Raw genomic sequence first — 27,511 nt, 5'->3', positions numbered from 1 at the left:
ATGGTGACCCCATGTGGGCCTGAGTAGAACTGTGCTCCATAGTGTTTTCCAGAGTAGATCACCAGGCTTTTCTTCTGCGGCACCTCTGGGTGAACTTGAACCTCCAACCTTGTGGTTAGCAGCCAAGCACATTAACCATTTGTACTACCTAGGAACCCTCTTTTATGACAAAGAACCACAGTAAAGAAAATGAAAGTTATTATTTACATCCTTACAATTATCTGAGGTTATTTGGATAAAATAATTATTTGCTTTATTAAAAGCTGCCCTAAAAGACTCACTGGGTTTAAAAAAAAAAAAGAATAGTTTTGCCTTCTAAGCAAAAGTACCTGGTGCTTGTGTTCTAGAAGGGCTGCTTCCCAAGTCCACATATCGTACAGCACAGCAAACCTGTCCACACCTGGGTGGGCCCATCCCCAGTCCTGGCTGGTCCTTGACTTGCTGCCCTCTTTGTGACCTGGGAGAGAAGGTGGGGAAATCATTAGAGATAGAAGAAGCTGTTCCTATTAGGTTGTCAGCTCCATCTCAGGATTGGAAACACTAAACCAGTCACTGGGATTTCTGAGAATTAGCTAAAGAGCTATCTGCAAAGACCAGGCTCTCAATTCATACTTGTTGACTTGTAAGTCAGAGGTTTTTGTTTTTACTTTCAAATTTTAGTTTTATAGACTAACTTTAGAAATAAAACTAAAATTCCATTAATATGCAGTTGTTCTCAAATCTATAATTTAAAAGCAAAACATACATTTTGTCTCTAAAAATATGCCTCTGGTGTTTTAACAACAAACCCAATTTAACCTGCCATTTCAACTGGTGGTGTGTGAGCCAAGTCAAAATTTTTGTAAGAGACATTTCTAAGATATTCCTTAATTATGTTAATTACTTGCTTAAAGCAATAGAGGCAATCATCGTTATTCTTCAGCTGAAATATTTTTTCATTGTATTATGTTAGTTTTCACTACCAGCATTATTATCATGTTTCAAATTTTAAGTGGCCCACTTCAGAATGAAATATTAGAAGGTAAGAGATCTTCAGATGCTAAAGTTTGAGTTCAACGATTGTCAAGTGTATGATAGGTACCGAACGAGAGAAAATCGGATCAGGAGCTTCTCTAGCAGCAGCTGGGAAATCATTTCACAATGGGTGACTTGATCACTAGCTCAACTAAAAGATGCTCATGTAGCTAAATGACTACTAAGTGTTTTAATAAATTAAATTCTAAGCATCTGGGAATAGTTTATAGCACTATAAATTTATATATAAACTGAAACGATGTATTAGTATGTAGGATAGTCAGTAAAGATAAAAGCAGAGAGCTGAAATTAAATGCCTGGGAATGTTGAAAGCCATCTCTGCATCCCATGATTCAAGTACCAATGATTTTTGGTAAAGATAGGACAAAGAGTTCAATCCTATACTAAATTAATCCTGTCTGGGAAAGGTTAATTGCCGAATAAATATTCTTGGGGCAGCACTTTGTAACAATATGAACATGAATTAACCTTAATCATAAGTCTACATATATTACAAAAGAGCATAAACCTTTGCATTTATTTCCCTTTGGGTGTTGCAATGCGTCTGGAAGCTCTAAGTTCTTTCTAAATGTAATGCTAATGCTGTAACATTATTTTGAAAGCAATATTTTGACCTCACCCATTTCTAAGGTTGGGTAAATTTAAGTGATGCTCAAAGAAAGAGATGGTACAGTTTATGGGTTACTTGATTAGCCTGAGTAATTATTTCTCCCTCTGGGTTTTATCTAGCATTTTCCTAGCCAGATCTTCTTGCATCATGGTGGTTTCCTATTAGGAACCTAGAGATGTCTGTGTTTCTAAACGCAGTTTCCTCAGGATCCAGCCCTTCCTTTGTCACTTCAATTCTGTTAAAAAAAAAAAACCTGTTGCCGTTGAGTCGATTCTGATTCATAGCGACCCTATAGGACAGAGTAGAACTGCCCCATAGAGTTTCCAAGACTTTGCCATTTAGGGGGAAAAAAAAAATCATGACCTTCACTTGCTTACTTTGCTTCCCTCGGGGTCCTGCACCACACTCTCTGCACCCAGTGGGTGATGCTGAAATGCTACTGGGCAACAAGCAGAGTCTAAACAAGAGCAAAAATTACAACTGAGCCCTGAAGGGGAGGTCACAGTCCCCAACAGAGGAGGAACTTGAGCTGGAAACAGAACTGTGTCTTTTCTAAAGTGAGTATGTCCAGGTGTGGTGCGGGGGAGGGAGGAGTCTGTGCTTGTCGACTTCTCAGATACTCCTGTCTGTCTGTTTTCTGTTGGATAGCCAAAACCAATTGCTGTTGAGTTGACTCCAACTCATGGTGAACCCATGGGCGTCGGAGTACAATTGTGCTCCAAAACTCAATGACTGAGTTTTCCGAAGTAGATCACCAGGTCTTTCTTCTGAGGTGCCTCTGATGGACTTGAACCTCCAAACTTTTTGTTAGCAGTTGAGTGAGTTAGCTGTTTGCACTACTCAGGGTCTCCTATGTTGGAGCAGGGCAGTATTAAATAGAGCCCTTAGTGTTGTTTGGTTGGTTTATTCTGTAAAAATTCACCTTCTTACTTTTTTCTTTCTCTATGTAATGGCTGGCCAGGAGCAGCAGTTCTGTTTCTAGTTCCTTCAGGTCACTCAAGGCTTCATCATACATGATATATGCTCCTTGCTGGTCCTGGGTGAGGATATAGCCAGCTCCTGTGCTGTAGTAGTCATCCTGGTTCTCCACTTCTGAGAATTCCAGGAATTGCACACTGTGGACCTGAAGAAAGAAAGTCGAGCCCAGAAATTTCCGGAAAAAGGTGACGTTTATTTTGCCAGTCAAAATGGACCAAATAGCAAACTTCTGCTCCCATACAGTGTGCTGTCAGCAAGGAACTGTAAGCATTCTGATGTATAAAAATCTGCATGTAGAAAAAAATATATTTAAAAAGAACACGGAAAGGAGCACAGAGATTCCGAGGTAGATAGTAACTAGCTGGTTAGTTTGCTTTTATGGCTAACTCAGGATTAACTAGAAAAAGGCAGGCTAGTGGTTAAAATTGGACTCCGGAGTCAGAGTGGTTGGCTTCGGATTCCGGCTCTGCCAGGATCTCACCTGAGGCAAATCACTCAGCTATTCTTAGCCTCAGTTTCCTCATCTTCATCCTGGGGACAGTGGAGACATCATAGAGTTGTTGTGGGGAGTGTGTGAAATCATGCACGTAAGGTGCTTGGGATTCAACAACGTTAGCTGTTAAAAACATTTAATTTTAGTTCTATAAATACTTCTCAAATGAATTAGCACAGTCTCTTGTCACAATTTTATTTTTCTTAGGTGACTGAGGACCTGTTGCTCCCTGAAAAGCATCATTCTAATAATAATTCTCATAATTTCAAACCTCTCTACTCCCCTGAAGTCTCTGAACCCATGCCCTCCCCAACTGAAAGCCCTCAACTTCTGCCTCACATATACACACCCACCCATGCCTCTCCTTTCTTCCTTCCTTCTGCACGGACAGGAAATGACACTCCCCTCTAAGGCCATTGTCTCCCCGTGCTTCGGATGCCATCCCCTCCCACCTCAGAAAGCATCCCTTTTTCTTCTTGTACAGATAGTCCCCGATTTATGACATATTCAAGTTACGACTAACCGCACTTACCACTTTGTTAGTAATGTGTACTACACACAGTGCTGTAGCACGTAATTTGCTGATGTTATCATTCTCAGATGTTCACTTGCAGATGTTCGATGTTATGATTTATAAAGATACTGATAGTAAAAGGCAATAATAATGAAACTTTTAAAAAATGAGATTAGACTTAAGTCAGAATCAACTTACGACAGAGTAAGTTAGGGACTACCTATATATTCAACTCCTCTCAGTCGGATACTTCGCAATTGAACTGAAACATCCTCACATCCTTTTTAAAACATTCTCCCTTCTTTTCCCAGGATCCACCCCATCTCTCTCCTCCCCTACATGGTCCAAACTTCCCCAAGCTGTTGTCAATACTCACTGTCCATTTGGTCATCTCCTACTCCTCAACCCATCCCATCTGGACCCATTAAGCCACCAAAACCACTCTCACTAAGACCAACAAAGACCTTTCCTCCACACCCCACAGACTTGCTTTAGTTATTTTAACTAATCTCTCAGCAGATTTGACACAGTTTAGCACTTCCTACTTGTTGACTCACTCTCTTGCCTGGGCTTCTGGGACTCCAGGGCTTCCTTGATCTCATCAAACTTCCCAGCCATTCTTTCTCTGATGATGTGAGGCATATTTTTCCTCTATCAGGTCATTAAATGATGGCAACACTCAAGACCCAGTCCTAGGACCTCATCTTTTCCTACTATATTCTTTCCCTATTGCCTGTTGCTGTCAAGTCGATTCTGACTCATAGTGACCCTGTAGGACAGAGTAGAACTGCCCCCCAGGGTTTCCAAGGAATGGCTGGTGGATTTGAACTGCTGGCCTTTGGTTAGCAGCTGAGCTCTTAACTACTGAGCTACCAGGGCTCCTTTCTTTCCATAAGAGATCCCATGCATGTTCATAGCTAAGATTACCATCTTTAGGCCATTTAAACTGTTGCCGTTGATTCTATTCCAACTCATAGCAACCTTACAGGAGAAAATAGAGATGCCCCATAGGGTTTCCAAGGCTGTAATCTTTACCAAAGACCAGACAAGTTGTGGAACGACGTCAAGGACATAATACATGAAGAAAGCAAGAGGTCATTAAAAAGACAGGAGAAAAAGAAAGAAAAGACCTAAATGGATGTCAGAAGAGACTCTGAAACTTGCCCTTGAATGTTGAGTAGCAAAAGTAAAAGGAAAAAATGATGAAGTAAAAGAGCTAAACAGAAGATTTCCAAGGGCAGCTGGAGAAGACAAAGTAAGGTATTATGATGTCATGTGCTGAGACCTGTAGACAGAAAACCAAAAGGGATGAACATGCTCAGCATTTCTCAAGCTGAAAAACTGAAGAAAAAATTCAAGCCTCGAGTTGCAATACTGAAGGATTCTACTGGAAAAATATTAAACAATGCAGGAAGCATCAAAAGAAGATGGAAAGAATACACAGAGTCATTATACCAAAAAAGAATTGGTCGACGTTCAACCATTTCAGGAGGCAACATATAGTCGGGAACCCATGGTACTAAAGGAAGAAGTCCAAGCTGCACTGAAGGCATTGGCGAAAAACAAGGCTCTGGGAACTGATGGAATACCAATTGGATCTTTCAACAAATAGATGCAGAGCTCAAAGTGCACAGTTGTCTATGCCAAGAAATTTGGAAGACAGCTCCCTGGCCAGCTGACTGAAAGAGATTCATATTTATGCCAATTCCCAAGAAAGGCGATCCAACCAAATGCAGAAATTATTGAGCAATGTCATTAATATCACATGCAAGCAAAATTTTGCTGAAGATCATTCAAAAGCAGCTGTGGCAGTATATTGACAAGTAACTGGCAGAAATTCAAGCTGGATTTAGAAGAGGACATGGAACCAGGGATATCATTGCTGGTGTCAGATGGATCCTGGCTTGAAAGCAGAGAATACCAGAAAGATGTTTACCTGTGTTTTATTGACTATGCTAAGGCATGCAACTGTGTGGATCATACCAAATTATGGATAACATTTTGTAGAATGGGAATTCCGGAACACTTCATTGTGCTCATGAGGAATCTGTACATGGGTCAAGATGCAGTTGTTCAAACAGAATGGGTGGATACTGCATGGTTTAAAGTCAGGAAAGGTGTGCATCAGGGTTGTATCTTTTCACCATACCAATTAAATCTGTATGCTGAGCAAACAGTCTGAGAAGCTGGACTATATGAGGAAGAACAGACATCAGGATTGGAAGAAGACTCATTAACAACCTGTGTTATGCAGATGACACAAGCCTCCTTGCTGAACGTGAAGAGGACTTGAAACACTTACTGATGAAGATCAAAGACCACAGCCTTCAATATGGATTACACCTCAACATAAAGAAAACAAAAACCCTCGCAGTTGGACCGATAAGCAACATCATGATAAATGGAGAAGAGATTTAAGTTGTCAAAGATTTCATTTTACTTGGATCTGCCATCAACGCCCATGGAAGCAGCAGTTAAGAAATCAAAAGATGCATTGCATTGGGCAAATCTGCTGCAAAAGATCTCTTTAAAGTGTTGAAAAGCAAGGATGTCACCTTGAGAACTAACGTGCACCTGACTCAAGCCACGGTGTTTTCAATTGCCTCAAATGCATGTAAAAGCTGGACAATGAATAAGGAAGACTGAAGAAGGATTGATGCCTTTGAATTGTGGTGTTGGAGAAGAATGTTGAATATACCATGGACTGCCAAAAGAATGAACAAATCTATCTTGGAAGAAGTACAACCAGAATGCTCCTTAGAAGTGAGGATGGTGAGAATACGTCTCACAAACCTTGGGCACGTTATCAGGAGGGATCAGTCCCTGGAGAAAGAAAGACATCATGCTTGGTAAAGTAGAAGGTCAGTGAAAAAGACGAAGACCCTCAACAGGATGGATTGACACAATGTCCGCAACAATGGATTCAAGCGTAGCAACAATTGTGACGATGGCACAGGACCAGGCACTGTTTCATTCTGTTGTGCACAGGATCACTAGGAGTCAGAACCAACTCAACGGCACCTAACAACAATCTTTATGGAAGCAGACTGTCACATCTTTCTCCCACGGAGTGGCTGTTAAATCCAAACTACTGACCTTCTGGTTAGCAGCCAAGCGCTTAAAGACTGTACCTCCACAGCTCCTTAGGACTAGTCAAGATGTTTCTAAACTGGCCTAGCCTGTCCCTGCCTTGCATTTTCCTACTGCTGGAAGAGAATCTTTTAGATGATTAGGCCATCTTCCAATTCCTCCCTCACACTCTTAATATGCCTAAAAGTCTTCCCATTAGTCACAGGATAAAACAAAACTCATAGGGCCTACATGACCTGGTCCCTGTCCTTCTTTCTAGTCCAGTTGTTCTCATCTAGAGGTGATTTTGTCCCTCCAGAAGACATTTGGCAGTGTCTGGAGACATTTTTGGTTTTCACAACTGGGAAGGACGTGTTACTGTTCTCTTGTGGGTAGAGGCCAAAGATGCTGCTAAATACCCTACAATGCAAAGGACAGCTACCCACAACAAAGAATTATTAGGCCCAAAATGTCAATAATGGTAAAGTTGGGAAACTCTGAGAAGTTTTCATTTTGTATCACTTTCCTCTTGGTTCTCTGTGTTCTAGCCACTCATGTCTTCTTTTGGCTCCTTGTAGGTGCCACACTCTCTCTGGTCATAGGTCCTTTACACATGCCATTCCCTCTCCACAGAAAAATATCCCTCCCTCCTTTGCCACGTTAGGGCCTCTTCATCTTTCTATCTCAGCTCAATCATTGATTCCTCAGGAAAGTCCCCTGACCTCTCTCTAGCACGAACTGTCTCTCTTTTAAAACACTCAGTTGCTGTTTTATATTTATTTGCTTGGTTATTCACCAATATTTGTCTCACCCACTGGATTATAAGTACTGTGAAGGTAATGAACTTGTCTATTTTTGTTCATTATTATATCCCCAGTGCTTAGCACACACAAAAAAATTTTTTTTTAATTATTGCCTTCAAGTCAATTTTGACTCATGTGTTATGGAGTAGAACTTCTCCACAGGGTTTTCTTGGCTATAATCTTTACGGAAGCAGATCACTAGGTTTTTCTTCCATAGCACTGCCGGGTGGGTTTGAACCACCAACCTTTAGGTTAGCAACCAAGTGCAAGCCATTTGTGCCACCCAGGGACTTTCTTTTGACATGTACCAGTCAGAAATCTTTGCTTTGCCCTCATGGATTCTGACCTCATGTCACTTTAGCTGAATACATGCATTCTCATGGGGAGGGGTTAAGTGTGTGTTAATTTCTGGGCAAAACGTGGTTCCTGGAGAGCAAAAACGCCTTACTATTTTTTTGTAGAAACAGATATACACACTATACATAAATAAATACGGCATGTCTCTGTTAATGTGCATTTCTTTGGAGTGAGCTGTGATGATTAATTTTATGTGTCGACTTGGTTAAGCTTTGATGCCCAGTTGTTTCATCAAACACCAGTCTAGATGTTGCTGTGAAGATATTTTGCTGATGTGATTAACATTTGCAATCAGTGGACTCTAAGGAGATTGCCCTTAAAAATGTGGATTGGCCTCATCCAATCACTTGAAGGGCTCAAGAGCAAAAACTGACATTTCTGGGAGGAGAAGGACTCTGTCTCAAGACCATAACATAGATATCCTGCCAGAGTTTCCAGCCTGACCCTGACCTACAGATTGGGGACTTGACAGCCCCCACAATTGTATGAGCCAGTTCCTTAAAACCTACCTACATATCTACCTACCTATCTATCAATTTATCATCTATCTATCTGCCTACCTATCTATCATCTATCTATCTATCATCTCCTATTGGTTGTGTTTCTCTGGTGAACAGGAGACAATTAGGAAAAAAAAAGTCTAAAAAGGCTTCTTGTGGGGGAGGGGGCCAAAAACGTGTGGTAACTTGGCTAATCTATGATTCCCAGTATTGCCTGATTGTCCACCATATTGTCATCTGCTGTGATTTTCCTATGTGTTGTAAATGCTGCCTCTATGATGTTAATGAGGCAGGATTAGAGGCAGTTATGTTAATGAGGCAGGACTCAATCTACAAGATTAGGTTGTGCTTTAAGGCAATCTCTTCTGAGATATAAAAGAGTAGAGAGGCAGGGGGATGTCATACCACTAAGAAACAAGAGCCAAGAGAATAGCGTGTCATTTGGACCCAAGGTCCCTGCACTGAGAAACTCCTTGACCAGGGGATATTGATGACAAGGACTTTTCCCAGAGCTGACAGAGAGAAAAAGCTTTTCCTTTGAGCTAGCACCCTGAATTTGGCCTCCTAGTGGTTTGGCAGTCATATGATGTTGTGATCACTTCTATGATGATATTTGATGTGATGTGATCACCTCCATGATGGGACCTGCTATGAATAGTCAATCAGTTGAAAGGGAGTTTTCTTGGTTGTGTGGCCTGGCAAGGCTCATGGGATTTTGCTCACTCCAGGTCTTGCAGCTGACTTCTGTTCGTCTGACCTCTGATTCTTGGGACTTGAGCTAGCAGCTTACCTGCAGTCTTGCCTGCCAATCTTGGGAGGCGTCAATCTTCACAGCCTGTGAGCAAAAGCCCTGCTCTTTGACTTGGGTTCACCAGCCCCTGTGGCCACGTGAATCAGGAGAAGCCTCTATTCTGACCCACGGACTTGGGACGTTCCATCCTCTACAACCGCATGAGCCATTTCCTTGATATAAATCTCTCTCTACATATATCTGTAAGTTTTACTTCTCTAGAGAACCCAGCCTAAGGCAATAACTAAGACAGGGCAGAAGCAATAATTACAAAAAGGTTACGAAAGATTAGCCTTGTACAATATCCTTAAGAAAAACAATCTGATTTTCCTAGTTGTTATTCATGAGTCATTTAATACACAGAACAAATGGCTCCATAAATGTGGACCTAAGTGCACATCTATTCATTCTTATAAATACTTCGCTAAGTAAAGAAGTCAGTTGTTGGATAGAATCCATTTATGTATAAATTTTAGGTAGTCATTATATCCTGGCTCTCCTTAGACCTGCCTGTTGGTTTGCATAGTAACATTGCCTGTTGTGTAACTACAGGAACCATTCTGCAACCTTCACCAAACAGGATGGTTTATTATCCACTTAGATGGTTGGTTGACAATAAAAGAAAGGTGGACAAAGGGTACTCTCTGGATCCTTTCAGAGCTGTGGCTCTATAATTACATTTTATGTGCTGTTATACGTATACCAGATGATATACTCAATTTCCCTGAAGAAACTCCTTTAATGAATTGCCCATTCAATTCTAGAATCTTAATCATTCAAACAGAAACTTAGAACCTTCTAATAAGTAAACATGTGAGCATTTCTAAAAAATAGCTATGGCTCATAATATGCAATCAAAAGGGTATGTCACAGTTAAGCATTTCTCTAGTAGATAATTGTTTTTGTTTTACTTTGCTTTTTGCTATTCTTCAGGCATAAAACATTTTATATAACTAGGAGCTTCCTTTGACTAGAATTCCAAGTGAAATTATTGTTCCTTATACAATGATAGACATCAGTGGAAAACAGAAAAGACGCTGAGAAAATTACCTGTCATATAAAAAAATCAGTTTGCTTAGATTTATAAATTAGCTTGTTAGCTTCTGTTGGCATTTAGCTCCTGTGACCTGTTATGCAAAATGAGGTCTCCCTTAAAGAAAATGGACAACTCAATGTGGTAAGGAGCCCTGGTGGTGCAGCGGTTAAGAGCTCAGCTGCTAACCTAAAGGTCAGCAGCTGCTCCTCGGAAACCCTATGGGCCAGTTCTACTCTGTCCTATAGGGTTGCTATGAGTCAGAATCAACTCAAGAGCAACGCGTTTGTTTTGGTGGTTAATGTGTAAACTTTATCTACTTAACTGTAAAAGGCCTTTTCTAGTCTTCTAGTACAGGGGAATTTTTAAAAGGCTTTAAAGAAATGGCTACTGGACTGAGTTCTGGAGCTGCTGAAGTACAATAGCAGTGTCAAGATGCTGACTGCAGTGCCATCAGTGGTCTCTCCAACCCCACCCCCCCCCACACACATGCTCTCCCCACCCCCACTCCATTGTACAAGTCCTTTCTATTGACACAGACAGTCCTTCCTTTCCACTGAACGTTGCTCTTTCCCTCCCTCAGTTCCTGTCTTTGAAATGTGTACTTAGGTCCACAGGAAACACACTTTGAAAATCAGATGACCAAGTTGCCTCATGCAAGGTTATGGCTCAGTCACTATAATATTTATTTCCTTTTTATTTTCTTCTGCAGCCATGTCAAAGGCCCTCATTCTGAAGGTTTTGTGGTCTAGAGAGTTAATCCTTCAATATTATGCTTGGAGGAATGGCAGAAAGGGGATGGCAATAATTACCTGTTTGGGTTAGGAATAATCTCATCTTTGGAATGATTCATATGTTTTTAAGTCTACAAATTAACTGATGCCAAGATAACTATTTGCTGAGTATAATAACTGTAACAAAATTGGCTGTCCTTCATTCATTCTTTTCACCCTAGCATTTTCTGCCATTACTTCTCAATAAGTGTTTTATGTCCTTTCGCAATGTAAACAACACTTCTCTGACTTTTTCTAAATCACCTTTGCATGAATTTCAGATAATAATTGTTCAGCCTAAGAATGCCATCAAAATTTGTTGGGTGAATGACTCGATCCATTGGCTACAATCTTTTAAAACGAAAATCATAGAAATCATCTACTCTACTTTCCTCCTAGTCTGTAGAGTATAATATTATCAGAGTTAATTATTCTGCATTTGAACAATATGATATACTTTGCAAATCACTTTCATGTGCATTGCCTTTTTGTAATCTCACAGCCATCCTGTTATGGGCAGGTCCTTTCTTCTGTGCAAGAAACATTTATTAAACACCTACTACGTAAAAGATAAATACCCAACTCTAGTTCCTTTTTCCACCTGAACATCTAGTAGGCATCTCAAACTTCCCATGTCCTAAATTGAGATCTTAGTCTTCCCAACAAACCTGCTTCATCCACATCTCCACTGATGGCAACTCCAAGCATTCAGATACTCAGGCCACTGCCAGAAGCAATAGGATTTGTCTCCCATCTCCCTACTTTACTTCTACCCCTGCAACACAACTAGTCTACCCTTGCCCACCTTCCCCCCAGTCAAGGTAAAAAGTCTTTGACGATAAAGATTTTTTTAAAAATCTATTATCAAAATAACATAAAACAGCTGTAGCATAGGGTAGGCTCAATATTAGCAAGAGAAAGATGTGTTTGTTTGATAGGTGTGTTTTCTTTTCAAAACCAAACCCGTTGCCACTGAGTCGATTCCAACAGAGTAGAACTGCTCCATAGGGTTTTTCCAAGGAGCGCCTGGTGGATTCGAACTGCAGCTCTTAACCACTACATCACCAGGGTTTCTGTGTTTGCTAAAAAGGTGTGTTAATCCTCCTTTCTAGCTCCACTGAGAGGCAACTAACTGAACTCGACTAGCTATGAGCTGGGGTCAACAGAGGAGTAAAAAAAGATTTGAGGGGACGGTAAAGTCTGTGTATGGTAAGGGGCTAGGGCAGAGGGGGGAATGTTTGTTAGGGAAGGAAACCAACAAGAGAAGGGTCTCCTGGCTACTGAGTGAAGGTTAGACTCTAGGTGACTGAATGGAAAAATAAGAAAAAGTTTTCCATTATCTAGCACTTCTCTATTTAATATGGTAGCCTCTAACCGCACGTGGCTACTGTGCACTCAAAATGTGGCTTGTCCAAGATATGCTATAAATACAAATACACACCAGATTTTGAAGGCTTAGTCCAAAAATAATGTAAAATAGTTCATCAATTTTTTTTTATATTGAAATGATAATATTTTGGATATATTGGACTAAATAGATTATATTATTAAAATTTATTTCATATATTTCCTTTTTTTAATATGGCTACTAGAAAGATTTTAAATTATGCACGTGGCTTGCATTCTCTTTCTATCAGACAGCACTGGTCTAGACTTTGTGTGTGTGAGTGATCAATTAATACCAAGTTGTCCTATCCTTAGAGACGTGACAAGAGTAAGTCAGGGGTCACATCAACTTAGAATATTACTTATTTGAAAGGTAAATAGATTTTATTTCTTACATTTATAAATCCAGTATCTTTTAAGAAGACGAATTTTATATTAAATCCTATCTCCAGGAATAAACTTCTTACAGATTGAGATTAAAATATTGTAAGGATTTATTGTGTCTACAGTATTCCAAGAATATGTAGGCATTTTCAGTTTCATTCTCAAAGAAAGGGTTATAATATGAATTTTGTCATATTGGCTTTTTTTTTTTTTAAGGCAGGGTTCAAATTTTATAGACTTTATAGAAAAATATATTCATGAGACATCAAAAGCACCAAGAAGCAAACAGGTTTTTTTTGAGGAATAGAAGATTTTTTGTTGTTCAGGTCTTTCAAATATTTTTCTACCTTTGTTTTTTAATTTGTATTCGCATGTGGGACTTGGAAAACAGGAAAGAGGCAAAAAGGTATTTCTAGCAACACCAAGGAGGTTCTTTTAAGAGTTTCTCTGTATAGACATATGGTTCTCAGGCTGGGATAACAGAAAGGGCCCTTCATGCTCAATTCACTGTAAAATCAACAAACTGTTTCCTTCCTATTGTGCCCTGTAGAGCTGTTTTGGGTTGCGCTCTGCATTTTGCTGTAGTTGAAAAGCCATTTCCCTAAGAAACCCCCATCGGTTACTCCATCGTGTTAACTGACTCCAGGAGCTAAGAAGGCGGCTTGGGAGATGGGGTAATCAAGGCAGAAAAAACCTAGCAGAATAGCTCACCTTGTGCTCAGCAGGTGTACCATGGACATAGTGCTGAGCTCCTAGGTCTTGCAAGGTGCCCAAGCCTCCTTTTGCGGTATTAACCCAGGAAGGGTCTTCCATGGTGGCAACCAAGTTCCCTGAAATCGAGGTAAGACCTGAAGTGTTGATCGTCAGGGTTCGCTCAACAGATCTGAAATAGTTCAGAATTCCTAAGCAGGTGCGCTGAAACAAAAAAAGAACAGAATCAGGACCCTGTTCTTTGCCTAGCCCCACCCCATGGAGTAGAACTTGTTTGGAAGAGCAAGGGTGGTATGCCAGCTCTACCACCGAGAAAGGAACACATCACCCCAGGCAGGTGCTGATTGCATGTAAAAATGAGAACACATAAAAAAAGCATAAAAATGTGTTGCTACTGGAGTGGTAGGAAAGCCCCCTTCCTAGACCGGAACAGACGGTTGAAACCAACAAGTGGGGCCACACACATACCTGCAGCTCCCTGATTCGCAGGTGGCGCAGATACAGAAAAGACAGGTAGGCTCCTTTCATCAAGACAGGATTCCCATCACTGGGCTCAGTCCCGTCATCTAAGCCCAGCAGTTGCAGGGTTGTAACATAGCTGTACCTTTAGCAGGCAGGAGAGATACAATAAACGCTTTTCATCGCAAAGTAGTTTGGAAAATTTACGTACATCAAATTAAAAAGTCATTTTATTTAATGTAGGGAGTTTCACAATGGCTATGCTTTAAAAATGCACTAGAGGAAAAATAATTACTGTATATACATAAATATAAAAAGAAAAAACCCAAAATTTCTCTTACCAATCACTCTGATTAAAAACCCAACCCTCTCAGGGCACGTCTATGTCAATTGGCACAACATAGTACATAAAGACAAAGTTCTGCATCCTACTTAGGTGAGTAGCGTCTGGGGCCATCTAAGATACAACTATCTGTCTCTTGCCATCTGGAGCAAAGGAGAGTGAAGAAACCCAAAGACCCAAATAAGCATTTAGTCCAAAGCACTATTGAACCACATGAAGCACAGCCTACACGACCCCAAGACCACAAGAACTAGATGGTGCCTGGCTACCACTACCAACTGCTCTAACTGGGATCACAACAGAAGGTCCCGGAAAAACCAGGAGAAAAACTGCAGAACAAAATACAAAATTCACAAAAAAGACCAGACTTACTGGTCTGATAGAAACTGGAGGAACCCCCAAGTCTGATCCTGAACTGGAACTGAAGCCATCACTGGAGACCACCTTTCAGCCAAACCACAGACAGGCCCATAAAATGAACAATACCTGAGAGAAATGCGTTCCTTAGAACAATCTATTATACAAGATAAAAAGGGCAATATTTGCCCCAAAGAAAAGACGAAAAGGCAGGACAGGGTAGCAACTCAGGACGAAAGGAAACGGAGAACCTAGGACATAAATGGGGACAAGTGGCAGGTCCTTTGTGGGGAATGGAAGCAATATCATGGAACACTGTATGAATTATTGAGTAGGAAACTAATTTGCTCTGTAAACTTTCTCCTAATGCACAATAAAAACAACAATAACCAATCCTAGGATGCAACATTAATTTAGTTGTCTGACTTGGCTTTAACAGTTTTGCTTTCATTTTACCTTCAAATGTTTTTGAGTTAACATGTAGGCAATATATTAATCAGCTACTCAGTTTCCCCCACAATGTTTCAACCCATTTGCTTGAGTCACCAATAAAATGATTTGATCTTACCCTGTCTCTTTTTTCTGCTTGAAAGGCCCACCAGCATGTTGGCTGAGACTTATTTGTACTGGGTCATTCTCATTTTGTTCCACTGAAAGGTCATCTTCCTTCATATTTTCACTCTATCAAAAAAGGAGCATTAATAGGATTAAATAAACATTTGCAATATTATTAATAAAATCATAGCTGAGTCATCACAAAATTCAACCTCATGATCTAAAGTGTATTTAGATGAACTAGTAGAAGGGCATCTTGATCCATTTAAACCTGACATATGAAAATTTGAACTTCTAAATTGAATTAGGAGGCATTGTTTGACAAAAGTATTCACAGAATAGCAGCCACCCATTTTCCTGCCTTTTATGTGATTCACTTTACAAAAAGTAGATTATACATGTTTTTCAAGAACCTGTATGTTGGAACCTTGAATCTCTATTCTTGTCTTGTTCCACACTGAGCAAAATCAGTGGATTAAAATCTTCTTTCTATTAACTATATGACTTAGACATTAAAAGTCTCAAACGAGTCCTAGTAGTGTAACAGTTAAGAGCTTGGCTGCTAACTGAAAGGTTGACGGTTTGAACCTACCCAGCCATTCTGTGGAAGAATAATCTGGTGATCTGCTGCCATAAAGATTTTCATTGTTGCTAAGTGCTGTCCAGTCAGTTACTTCTCGTAGTGACCCTATACACAACAGAATGAAACACTGCCTGGTCCTGCACCATCCTCACAATCTTTGCTATGCTTGAGCCCAGTTGCAGCCAGTGTGTCAATACATCTTGTTGAAGGTCTTCCTCTTTTTCACTGACCCTCTGCTTTACCAAGCATGAAGTCCTTCTCCAGGGACTGGTCCTTCTTGATAGTGTGTCCAAAGTACGTAAGACGAAATCTTGCCATCCTCACTTCTGAGGAGCATTCTGGCTGTGCTTCTTCCAAGACAGATTTGTTTGTTCTTCAGGAGGTCCATGGTGTATTCGATATTCTTCACCCATATGATAATCCAAAGGAATCAACTCTTCTCTCTTCTTCCTTATTCATTGCCCAGTTTTCGCATACTTCAGAGGTGATTGAAAATACCACAGCTTGGGTCAGGCATACCTTAGCCCTCAAAGTGACACCTTTGCTTTTCAACACTTTAAAGAGGTCTTTTGCAGCAGTTTTGCCCAATGCAACACGTCTTTTGATTTCTTGATTGCTGCTTCCATGGACGTTGATGGTGGATCCAAGTAAAACGAAATCCGTGACAACTTCAATCTTTTCTCCACTTACCATGATGTGGCTTATTGGTCCACTTGTGAGGATTTTTGTTTTCTTTATGTTAAAGCGTAATCCATATTGAAGGCTGTCGTCTTTGATTTTCATCAGTAAGTGCTTCAAGTCCTCTTTACTTTCAGAAAGCAAGGTTGTGTCATCTGCATATAGTAGGTTGTTAAAGAGTCTTCCTCTAATCCTGACGCCACGTTCTTCTTCATACAGTTCAGCTTCTCAGATTATTTGTTCAGCATAGATTGAATAAGTATGGTAAAAGGATGCAAGCCAGATACACACCTGTCCTGATTTTGAACCATGCAGTATCCCCTTGTTCTGTTAGAACAACTGCCTCTTGGTCTATGTATAGGTTCCACATAAGCATAATTAAGTGTTCTGGAATTCCCATTCTTTAGAATATTGTCCATAACTTCTTACAATCCACACAGTCAAATGCTTTTTTAGTCAATAAAACACAGGTAAACATCTTTCTGGTATTCTCTGCTTTCAGCCAAGATCCGTCTGACATCAGCAATCATATCCCTCGTTCCATACCCTCTTCTGAAGCCAGCTTGAATTTCTGGCAATACCCTGTTGATGTACTGTTGCAACTGTTTTTGAATTATCTTCGATAAAATTTTGCTTGTGTGTGATATTAATAGGAGCTTTGGTGGCCCAGTGGTTAAGTGCTCAGCTGCTAACCGAAAGGTCGGCGGTTTGAACCCACCAGTCGCTCTGAGGGAGAAAGATGAGGCAGGCTGCTTCCATAAAGATTTACAGCCTTGGAAACCTTATGGAGCAGTTCTACTCTGTCCTCCAGGGTCGATATGAGTTGCAATTGACTGGACCGCAGTGAGTTGATTTGATGATATTAATGATATTGTTTGATAATTTCCACATTCTGTTTGATCACCTTTCTTTGGAATGGGCACAAATACGGATCTCTTCCAGTCAGTTGGCCAGGTAGCTGTCTTTCAAATTTCTTGGCATAGACAAGTAAGCACTTCAGCATTGCATCCATTAGTTGATGCATCTCAGTGGGTGGTCCATCAATTCCTGTAGCCTTGTTTTTTGCCAATGCCTTTAGTGCAGCTTGAACTTCTTCCTCCAGAGCCAAGGTTCTTTTGATCATATACTACCTCCTGAAATCTTTGAACGTAGACCAGTTCTTTATTGGTGCAGTGATTCTGTGTATTCCTTCCATTTTCTTTGATGCTTCCTGTGTCATTCAATACTTTGCCCATAGAATCCTTCAATATTGCAACTAAAGTCTTGAAATTTTTCTTCAGTTTCTTTCACCTTGAGAAATATTGAGCATGTTCTTCCCTTTTGGTTTTCTAACTCCAGTCTTTATGTATTTTATTTATTTATTTAGGTATGAAAGAGCATTTATTTACAATAAGAATCACAACGTAATACGTATTTAAAGAATCTGACAAGTACCACAAACATCAAAAATACATTCTTTGGCTGTGTAATTTTTTTATATATAATTTTTATTGTGCTTTAAGTGAAAGTTTACAAATCAAGTCAGTCTCTCACACAAAAACCCATATATACCTTGCTATGCACTCCCAATTACTCTCCCCCTAATGAGACAGCCCGCTTTCCCCCTCCACTCTCTCTTTTCGTGTCCATTTCGCCAGCTTCTAACCCACTCCACCCTCTTATCTCCCCTCCAGGCAGGAGATGCCAACATAGTCTCAAGTGTCCACCTGATCCAAAAAGCTCACTCCTCACCAGCATCCCTCTCCAACCCATTGTCCACTCTAATCCATGTCTGAAGAGTTGGCTTCAGGAATGGTTCCTGTCCTGGGGCAACAGAAAGTCTGGGGGCCATGACCACTGGGGTCCTTCTAGTCTCAGTCAGACCATTAAGTCTGGTCTTATGAGAATTTGGGGTCTGCATCCCACTGCTCTCCTGTTCCCTCAGGGGTTCTCTGTTGTGTTCCCTGTCAGAGCAGTCATCGGTTGTACCCGGTACCATCTAGTTCTTCTGGTCTCAGGATGATGTAGTCTCTGGTTCATGTGGCCCTTTCTGTCTCTTGGGCTCGTAATCGCCTTGTGTCCTTGGTGTTCTTCATTCTCCTTTGATCCAGGTGGGTTGAGACCAATTGATGCATCTTAAATGGCCGCCTGTCAGCGTTTAAGACCCCAGATGCTACTCTTCAAAGTGGGATGCAGAATGTATTCTTAATAGATTTTATTATGCCAATTGACTTAGATGTCCCCTGAAACCATGGTCCCCAGACCCCTGCCCCTGCTACACTGGCCTTATATAAAAAAAAAAATTTATAAGCATTCAGTTTATTCAGGAAACTTCTTTGCTTTTGGTTTAGTCCAATTATGCTGACCTCGCCTGTATTGTGTGGTGTCTTTCCTTCACCTAAAGTAGTTCTTATCTACTATCTAATTAGTGAATGCCCCTCTCACACCCTCCCTCCCTCCCCCCTCTCGTAACCACAAAAGAATGTTTTCTTCTCAGTTTAAACTATTTCTCAAGTTCTTATAATAGTGGTCTTATACAATATTTGTCCTTTTGCAACTGACTAATTTCACTCAGCATAATGCCTTCCAGGTTCCTCCATGTTATGAAATGTTTCACAGATTGCTCACTGTTCTTTATCGATGTGTAGTATTCCATTGTGTGAATATACCATAATTTATTTATCCATTCATCCACTGATGGGCAGCTTGGTTGCTTCCATCTTTTTGCTATTGTAAACAGTGCTGCAATAAATATGGGTGTGCATATATCTGTTCGTGTAAAGGCTCTTATTTCTCTAGGATATATTCCAAGGAGTGGGATTGCTGGATCATATGGTAGTTCTATTTCTAGCTTTTTAAGGAAGCACCAAATTGATTTCCAAAGTGGTTGTACCATTTGACATTCCCACCAGCAGTGTAGAAGTGTTCCAATCTCTCCACAGCCTCTCCAACACTTATTCTTTTGTGTTTTTTGAATTAATTCGTGTCTTGTTGGAGTGAGATGAAATCTCATTGTAGTTTTGATCTGCATTTCTGTAATGGCTAATGATCGTGAACATTTCCTCATATATCTGTTAGCCACCTGAATGTCTTCTTTAGTGAAGTGTCTTTTCATATCTTTTGCCCATTTTTTAATTGGGTTATTTGTCTTTTTCCAGTTGAGTTTTTGCAGTATCATGTAGATTTTAGGGATCAGAGGCTGATCGGAAATGTCATAGCTAAAAGCTTTTTCCCAGTCTGTAGGTACTCTTTTTACTCTTTTGGTGAAGTCTTTAGATGAGCATAGGTGTTTGATTTTTAGGAGCTCCCAGTTATCTAGTTTTTCTTCTCCGTTCTTTATAATGTTTTGTATACCGTTTATGCCATGTATTAGGGCTCCTAACATTGTCCCTACTTTTTCTTCCGTGATCTTTATCATTTTAGATTTTATTTTAGGTCTTTGATTCATTTTGAGTTAGTTTTTGTGCATGGAGTGAGGTATGGGTCTCTTTTCATTTTTTTGCAGATGGATATCCAGTTATGCCAGCACCATTTGTTAAAAAGACTGTCTTTTCCCCATTTAACTGTTTTGGGGCCTTTGTCAAATATCAGCTGCTCATATGTGGATGGATTTATGTCTGGATTCTCAATTCTGTTCCACAGGTCCATGTATCTGTTGTTGTACCAGTAACAGGCTGTTTTGACTACTGTGGTGGTATAATGGGTTCTAAAATCAGGTAAAGTAAGGGCTCCCACTTTGTTCTTCTTTTTTCAGTAATGCCTTATTTATCCGGGGTCTCTTTCCCTTCTATAAGAAGTTGGCGATTTGTTTCTCCATCTCATTAAAGAATGTCGTTGGGATTTGGATCTGAATTGCATTAAATGTATAGATCGCTTTTGGTAGAACAGACATTTTTATAATGTTAAGTCTTCCTATCCATGAGCAAGGTATGTTCTTCCACTTATGTAAGTCTCTTTTGGTTTTCTTGCAGAAGTGTACTGTAGTTTTCTTTGTATAAGTCTTTTACTTCTCTGGTAAGATTTATTCCTAAGTATTTTATCTTCCTGGGGGCTGCTGTAAATGGGATTTATTTGGTGATTTTCTCTTCAATGTTCTTTTTGTTGGTGTAGAGGAATCCAACTGATTTTTGTATGTTTATCTTGTATCCCAGTACTCTGCTGAACTCTTCTACTAGTTTCAGTAGTTTTCTTGAGGATTCCTTAGGGTTTTCTGATCATGTCATCTGCAAATAGAGATACTTTTACTTCTTCCTTGCCAATCTGGATGCCCTTTAATTCTTTATCTAGCCTAATTGCTCTGGCTAGGACATCCAGCACAATGTTAATAAGAGTGGTGATAAAGGGCATCCTTGTCTGGTTCCCGATCTCAATGGGAATGTTTTCAGGCTCTCTCCATTTAGGGTGATGTTGGCTGTTGGCTTTGTATAAATGCCCTTTATTATGTTGAAGAATTTTCCTTCTATTCCTATTTTGCTGAGAGTTTTTATCATGAATGAGTGTTGAACTTTGTCAAATGCCTTTTCTGCATCAATTGATAAAATCATGTGATTCTTGTCTTTTGTTTTTATTTATGTGGTGGATTATATTAATTGTTTTTCTAATGTTGAAACATCCCTGCATATCTGGTATGAATCCTACTTGGTCATGGTGAATTTTTTTTTTTGATATGTTGTTGAATTCTATTGGCTAGAATTTTGTTGAGCATTTTTGCATCTACATTCATGAGGGATATAGGTCTATAATTTTCTTGTGGTGTCTTTACCTGGTTTTGGTATCAGGGATATGGCGGCTTCATAGAATGAGTTTGGTAGTATTCTGTCCTTTTCTATGCTCTGAAATACCTTTAGTAGTGGTGGTGTTAACTCTTCTCTGAAAGTTTGGTAGAACTATGCAGTGAAGCCATCCTGACCAAGGCTTTTTTTTTTTTCCTGGGAGTTTTTTGATTACCTTTTCAATCTCTTCTTTTGTTATGGATCTATTTAGTTGTTCTACCTCTGTTTGTGTTAGTTTAGGTAGGTAGTGTGTTTCAAGGAATTCATCCATTTCTTCTAGGTTTTCAAATTCGTTTGAGTATACTTTTTCATAGTAATCTGATATGATTCTTTTAATTTCAGTTGGGTCTGTTGTAATATCACCCATCTCATTTCTTATTTGGGTTATTTGCTTCCTCTCCTGTTTCTCTTTTGTCACTTTGACCAGTGGTTTATCAATTTTGTTGATTTTTTCCCAAAAACCAGCTTTTGGTCTTGTTAATTCTTTCAATTGTTTTTCTGTTTTCTATTTCATTTAGTTAAGCTCTAATTTTTATTGTTTGTTTTCTTCTGGTGCCTGTGGGATTCTTTTGTTGCTCTCTTTCTATTTGTTCAAGTTGTAGGGATAATTCTTTGATTTTGGCACTTTCTTCTCTTTGGATGTATGCATTTATTGATATAAATTGGCCTCTGAGCACCGCTTTTGCTGTGTCCCAAAGGTTCTGATAGGAAGTGTTTTCATTCTCATCAGATTCTCTGAATTTCTTTATTCCATCCTTAATGTCTTCTATAATCCAGTCTTTTTTGAGCAGGGTATTGTTCAGTCTCCAAGTGTTTGATTTCTTTTCCCTGCTTTTCCTGTTGTTGATTTCCACTTTTATGGCCTTATGGTCAGAGAAGATGCTTTGTAATATTTCAATGTTTTGGATTCTGCTAAGGCTCGCTTTATGACCTAATATGTGGTCTATTCTAGAGAATGTTCCATGTGTACTAGAAAAGAAAGTATACTTGGTTGCTGTTGGATAGAGTGTTCTGTATACATCTACGAGGTCAAGTTGGTTGATTGTGGCATTTAGATCTTCCGTGTCTTTATTGAGTTTCTTTCTGGATGTCCTGTCCTTCACTGAAAGTAGTGTGTTGAAGTCTCCTACTATTATTGTGGAGCTGTCTGTCTCACTTTTCAATGCTGATAGAGTTTGTTTTATGTATCTCGCAGCCCTGTCATTGGGTGCATAAATATTTAATATGGTTATATCTTCTTGGTGTATTGTTACTTTAATCATTATATAGTGTCCTTCCTTTTCCTTTCTGATGGATTTAACTTTAAAGTCTATTTTGTCAGAAATTAATATTGCCACTCCTGCTCTTTTTGATTGTTGTTTGCTTGATATATTTTTTTCTGTCCTTTGACTTTTAGTGTGTTTGTGTTTCTAAGTCTAAGGTGTGTCTCTTGTAGGCAGCATATAGACTGATCTTGTTTTTTAATCCATTCTGCCTCTCTCTGTCTCTTCATTGGTGCATTTAGTCCATTTACATTCAGCGTTATTATGGACAGGTATGAATTTAGTGCTATCGTTTTGATGTCTTTTTTTGTGTGTTGACAGCTTCTTTTTCCCACTTGATTTTACGTGCTAAGTAGATTTTCTTTATATATTGTCCTTTCCTCATATTTGTTGTTGTTGATTTTTGTTTCTGCTGAGTCTCTATTTTTCCTTTGTATTTTATCTTGATGAGTAGGATAGTTTGTCTCCTTTGTGGTTACCTTATTATTTACCCCTTTATTTCTAAATGTATAACTAACTTTTATTTCTTTGTATCGCCGTATCTTCCTCTCCATATGGAAGGTGTATTATTACATTTCTTAGTCCCTCTTTATTATTTTAATGTTGTCTTCTTTTATATAATAACATCGCTGTTACCCTGTTTTGGGCTTTTTTTTTTTTTTTTTAATAATCTTGCTTTGTTTTTTTCGATTTCCCCGTCTGGGTTGACTTCTGGTTACTCTGCCCAGTGTTCTAGTCTTGGGTTCATACCTGATATTATTGATTTTCTAACCAAAGAACTGCCTTTAGTATTGCTTGTAGTTTTGGTTTGGTTTTTACGAATTCCCTCAACTTGTGTTTATCTGGAAATGTCTTAATTTCACTTTCATCTTTAAGAGAGTTTTGATGGATATATGATTCTTGGTAGGCAATTTTTTTCCTCCAATTTTTTAAATATGTCATCCCATTGCCTTCTTGCCTGCATGGTTTCTGCCAAGTAGTCCGAGCTTATTCTTATTGGCTCACCTTTGTAGGTGACTTTTCGTTTTTCCCTCGCTGATCTTATAATTTTCTTTTTATCTTTGGTTTTGGCAAGCTTGATTATAATATGTCTTGGTGACTTTCTTTTAAGATCTACCTTATGTGGAGTTCAATGAGCATTTGGATAGATATCTTCTCATCTTTCTCAGTATCAGGGAAGTTTTCTGCCAACAAATCTTCAGCAATTTTCTCTGTATTCTCTGTTATCCCTCCCTGTTCTGGTACTCCAATCACTCATAGGTTATTTCTCTTGATAGAGTCCCACATGATTCTTAAGGTTTCTTCATTTTTTTTAATTCTTTTATCTGATTTTTCTCCAAATATATTAGCGCCAAGTGATTTATCTCCAAGTTCAGAAATTCTAGCTTTTACTTGCTCAATTCTGCTCCTCTGACTTTCTATTGAGTTATCTAATTCTGTAATTTTATTGTTAATCTTCTGAATTTCTGATTGCTGTCTGTCTATGGACTTTTCCAGCTTATTAAACTTTTCATTATGTTCCTGAATAATCTTTCTAATTTCTTCAGTTGCTTTATCTGTGTGTTCCTTGGCTTGTTCTGCATATTGCCTCATTTCCTTCCTGATGTCTTGAAGGGTTCTGTATATTAAACTTTTGTATCCTGCATCTGGTAATTCCAGGAATGCACTTTCATCTAGAACATCCCTGAATTCTTTATTTTGAGAGCCTGTTGAGGTGATCATGGTCTGTTTCTTTATGTGACTTGATACTGACTGTTGTCTCTGAGCCATCTAGAAGTTATTGCTTACTGTGTCTTAGCTGCTTGCTTTGTTTTGTTTTGGTATGCTCCTATGGGTTGCTTGAGTGAACTAGCTTGATTATTTTCACCTTTGGAGCTCTGGTGTCCTATCCCCAGCTGGCTAGAGCTGTTATCAGGTATATCAGTCTAGGAGTCCATTCAGTTTTCTTGTATGAATTCAGCTCAGGTTTCCAGATAGCTGATCATCAAGTGTGTGGTACAGGCTCTGTCCTGCAGTCTTAGAGGGGTAGGGGTGACTGGCGAATATACTGGTATCTGATGGCAGCAGGGCGTCATGCTCTGAACAAGGTAGGGGGCTGGTAACTTACCCGCAATTTTCTGTGAGGAAAACGTGTCTCTGTTCCCTAGAGTGTGCTGGTGGGTGGGTTCTGCAGAGGGACCACAGGCCCCCAAAGTTTTTGGTTGTAAGGACTGGGAGGTATCAGTTATCTCTGGGCCCCTGTCATGGGTGGCTGGGTGATCTGAGTGGAGCTACCAGTCCTTAGGTCACTGATGTGGGTAGGTGAGGACCTTGTTTAATAGGCAAAGCAATGTCAAACACCTGCCTCTGCACTGCACAGCTGAAATGGTTAGAGCTTGCCAACAAGGGCTTATTCTCCCCATAGCCCACACAGGTCCATGCAGAAGGGAAAGGTGCTCAAGGTCCACGGACAGTTTATGCCTGGACAGGAGCCGCTTCTGTCCTGAGCTCCCACAGTTAATGGAGCTAGCAAATTATCTTTTCCCCCCAGTTGCAAGTTTTTTCCTTCCCCAAGGCTGGGAGGATGGCTCTAGGTGCTCACCAGGGTCTATCTCAGGCCCAGGGATTCAGCTGCTGAAGCTGGCTTGGGGGTAGGGGAGGCGCAATAAAATATACGCAAGTACTTAGCTTTTGCCAGGATCGCTGTTCTCCTCAGGTTCCGGAGGTGTGAGCAGGCTGTGTGGCTGGCTGCTTCTCCCTGAGGAAACTGCGGCCGAATGCTAATACCAGTCCGCTGCAGCCGCCACTCTGGGAATGGTGCCTGAGGGCTCCCCGCAATTCAGATCCAGTAACTCTTCTCTACTTCTGAACAGCCTCTTCCTCCCCCTGCCCCTCGGTTCATTGTCTAAGCTTGCCTTTGATGCTCAGGGCTCCCAGCTTTTCACAAATATACTCATTTCGCTTGTTTTTTTGGGTCTTTGACGTAAAGAGGGCTTGACAGAAGCGTCTGTCTATTCTGCCATCTTGGCTCTGCCTCCTTTACACATTTATTTCAATACTTTACTTTTGTCTTCTCCAGCTGACCTTTAAAGTCTTCTATTAGCTCATTTACTTCATTATTTCCTCCATTTGATTTAGCTACTCTACATTTAAGAGCAAGTTTCAGAGTCTCTTCTGACATCCTATCTTGGTCATCTAGTATTGCTATAACACAAATACCACAGGTGGATGGCTCTAATGAAGAGAAATTTATTCTCTCACAGTATAGTAGGTTACAAGTCCAAATTCAGGGTGTCAGCTCCAGGGGACAGCTTTCTGTCTCTGTCAGCTCTGGAGGAAGGTCCTTGTCATCAGTCTCCCCTTGGTCTGGGAGCATGTCAGTGCAGGAACCTCAGGTCCAAAGAATGCACTTTGCTTTCAGCACTGCTTCTTGGTTGTATAAAGTCCCCCGTCCCTCTGCTCACTTGTCTCTTTTATATCTCAAAAGAGATTGGCTTAAGACACTAATCTTGTAGACCTCATCAATAATCTAACTTATTACTTCATAGTGATAGGATTTACAACATATAGGGAAATCACGTGTCTGTCAGTTTGTCATACTGTGGGGGCTCGTGTGTTGCTGTGATGCTGGAAGCTATGCCACCAGTTGTCAGATACCAGCAGGGTCACCCATGGAGGACAGGTTTCAGCTGAGCTTCCAGACTAAGACAGACTAGGAAGAAGGACCCGGCAGTCTACTTCTGAAAAGCATTAGCCAGTGAAAACCTTATGAATAGCAGCAGAGTATTGTCTGATATAGTGCTGGAAGATGAGCCCCCCAGGTTGGAAGGCACTCAAAAGATGACTGGGAAAGAGCTGCCTCCTCAAAGTAGAGTCGACCTTAATGACGTGGATGGAATAACGCTTTTGGGACCTTCATTTGCTGATGTGGCGACTCAAAATGAGAAGAAACAGCTGCAAACATCCATCAATAATCAGAACCTGGAATGTATGAAGTATGAATGTAGGAAAATTGGAAATTGTCAAAAATGAAATGGAACGCATAAACATCAATATCCTAGGCATTAGTGAGCTGAAATGGACTGGTACTGGCCATTTTGAATTGGAGAATCATATAGTCTACTATGCTGGGAATGACAACTTGAAGAGGAACAGTGTTGCATTCTTCGTCAAAAAGAACGTTTCAAGATCTATCCTGAAGTACAACGCTGTCAGTGATAGGATAATATCCATATGCCTACAAGGAAGAACAGTTAATACAACTATTATTCAAATTTATGCACCAACCACTAGGGCCAAAGATGAAGAAATAGAAGATTTTTATCAGCTGCTGCAGTCTGAAATTGATCGAACATGCAATCAAGATGCATTGATAATTACTGGCGATTGGCAGGCGAAAGCTGGAAACAAAGAAGAAGGATCAGTAGTTGGAAAATACGGCCTTGGTGATAGAAACAATGCTGGAGACTGAATGATAGAATTGTGCAAGACCAATGACTTCTTCATTGCAAATACCTTCTTTCACTAACATAAACGGCAGCTATACACATGGACCTCGCCAGATAGAACACATAAATCAAATCGACTACATCTGTGGAAAGAGACAATGGAAAAGCTCAATATCATCAGTCAGAACAAGGCCAGGGGCTGACTCTGGAACAGACCATCAACTGCTCACATGCAAGTTCAAGATGAAACTGAAGAAAATCAGAGCAAGTCCATGAGAGCCAAAATATGACCTTGAGTATATCCCACCTGAATTTAGAGACCATCTGAAGAATAGATTTGATGCATTGAACACTAGTGATCAAAGACCAGATGAGTTGTGGAATGACATCAAGGACTTCATCCATGAAGAAAGCAAGAGGTCATTGAAAAGACCGGAAAGAAAGGAAAGACGAAGATGGATGTCAGAGGAGACTCTGAAACTTGCTCTCGAAAGTCAAGCAGCTAAAGCAAAAGGAAGAATTCATGAAGTAAAAGAAATGACCAGAAGATTTCAAAGGGCCTCTCGAGAAGACAAAATAAAGTATTATAACGACAGGTGCAAAGAGCTGGAGATGGAAAATCAAAAGGGAAGAACACGCTCAGCGTTTCTCAAGCTGAAA

The 27,511-nt window shown here is 40.0% G+C and overlaps 1 protein-coding gene across 1 annotated transcript in view; it reads right to left on the bottom strand.

The window, feature by feature from the left end:
- Positions 1 to 27,511, bottom strand: part of LOC126082529 (uncharacterized) — a 237,572-nt gene that overhangs the window by 130,076 nt on the left and 79,985 nt on the right. Inside the window, 5 exon segments of the mRNA XM_049895073.1 lie at positions 330 to 457; positions 2,576 to 2,768; positions 13,437 to 13,640; positions 13,905 to 14,040; positions 15,164 to 15,276. Coding sequence (XP_049751030.1) covers positions 330 to 457; positions 2,576 to 2,768; positions 13,437 to 13,640; positions 13,905 to 14,040; positions 15,164 to 15,276 — 774 coding nt within the window.

This window comes from Elephas maximus, chromosome 1 (genome assembly GCF_024166365.1).
Source record: "Elephas maximus indicus isolate mEleMax1 chromosome 1, mEleMax1 primary haplotype, whole genome shotgun sequence".
Classification (NCBI taxonomy): Eukaryota; Metazoa; Chordata; class Mammalia; order Proboscidea; family Elephantidae; genus Elephas; species Elephas maximus.
The sequence above is the reverse complement of the archived record's forward strand: the minus strand, read 5'-3'. Positions and strand labels throughout refer to the sequence as shown.